At 43.4% G+C, this 1,201-nt stretch overlaps 1 protein-coding gene across 1 annotated transcript in view; it reads right to left on the reverse strand.

Moving 5' to 3' along the window:
* The window catches only part of LOC113211684 (uncharacterized), a gene marked incomplete at its 5' end in the record, with an annotated part of 47,047 nt that extends 46,183 nt beyond the window's left edge, over nucleotides 1-864 (reverse strand). The window contains 1 exon segment of the mRNA XM_052265168.1: nucleotides 847-864. Coding sequence (XP_052121128.1) covers nucleotides 847-864 — 18 coding nt within the window.
* Nucleotides 865-1,201: the final 337 nt, after the last annotated feature.

Raw genomic sequence — 1,201 nt, forward strand, 5'->3', positions numbered from 1 at the left:
CCTACGGGAATCACGGTGCGCGCCGTAAATTTGTCATCAGGTTCCGTAATTTTGGATTACGTAACTTCGCAACGTGTCGTTATTGGTCAAATACAGCACTTATGACTTTCACTCTGAAGGACGCGGGCTATATCTGTACGGTCTGGCCCGTAAATGAAATACTTCTACATACGGCAGGTTTTGGAGAGTGGAACTCTTGCGCAGTTTTTAATACGCCAGTATGAACAAACTGCTGTAAAATGGCGCATTAAAATTGCGTAAGCGAGCGCGGAGCAGGCAACAAAGAAAACAAAACAGTAAGAGATGGAAATGAAAATGCTTACAGTGTACTTTTTGGTGTCTTGTGCGGATCCGAAATTGGGCCGAATATTATAACAAAGTGTCGAAGGTGCTCGCGTGTGCGACCCCCCCCCCCCCCCCCCCCCCCCCCCCGTCCTTTCCTCTAGCCTCCAACCTACCCTGCTATCGCCTTTCAGATTAGCTGCGGCTGCACTTGAAAAACAAAAAGGTGTGCCAAGTTCTTACCTTTAAAACCTTCAGCACCTTTAGGGCTCGTCTGGTGCCTTTATAGAGGCACTAAACTGAAAAACTCAAAGGGTGTTAAATGTTAGTCCCCTTTCTGAGGGTGCTTAGCGGTAATGCCTTCGTAAAGGCATTAAAACCTGTTCTGTCCCCTATCCGTTATTTTCCCAATGCAGAAAAAAAGAGGAAAAGTACTGAAAGTCAGTGCGTCGTGTGCCTTTTTATTCAGTCCAAAATAGTTTAACAGTGTCGCTTTTTCATCCGCCTTTTTGCTGCATATGGATGGGTCGTTTTACGGAAGTTTACTCCGGAAGTAACACTCACCCCCGTGTACAGCCCGGCCGAGATGGCATTCCTATTTTATGCTGTTTTTGGCCTTCAAACGCCAAACAGCGACTCGATTTTGAATTTGGCGCCAATCGGCGGCACTGACCACGGAAAGAACCAGTTTATTTTTTCTTAATTAAACTGTTCAATCTATTTTATCTATTTTCTTTTCTAAGTGAATTTTAAACCTAAACACTGTTTTTCAGCAAATTTCCTGATTTTACGACCAAAAAGCATAAAATCGCATAAAATCGTACAAAACGAAGCATAATCGATGCATAATTGACCCATTTTCAGAGCATATTTAGGGCATAAATGTTTGCATTTTTAGAGCATAATCGGGCAACTTGAA

Source organism: Frankliniella occidentalis, unplaced genomic scaffold, assembly GCF_000697945.3.
Source record: "Frankliniella occidentalis isolate FOCC.00 unplaced genomic scaffold, Focc_3.1 Scaffold24, whole genome shotgun sequence".
In the NCBI taxonomy this organism is placed as follows: Eukaryota; Metazoa; Arthropoda; class Insecta; order Thysanoptera; family Thripidae; genus Frankliniella; species Frankliniella occidentalis.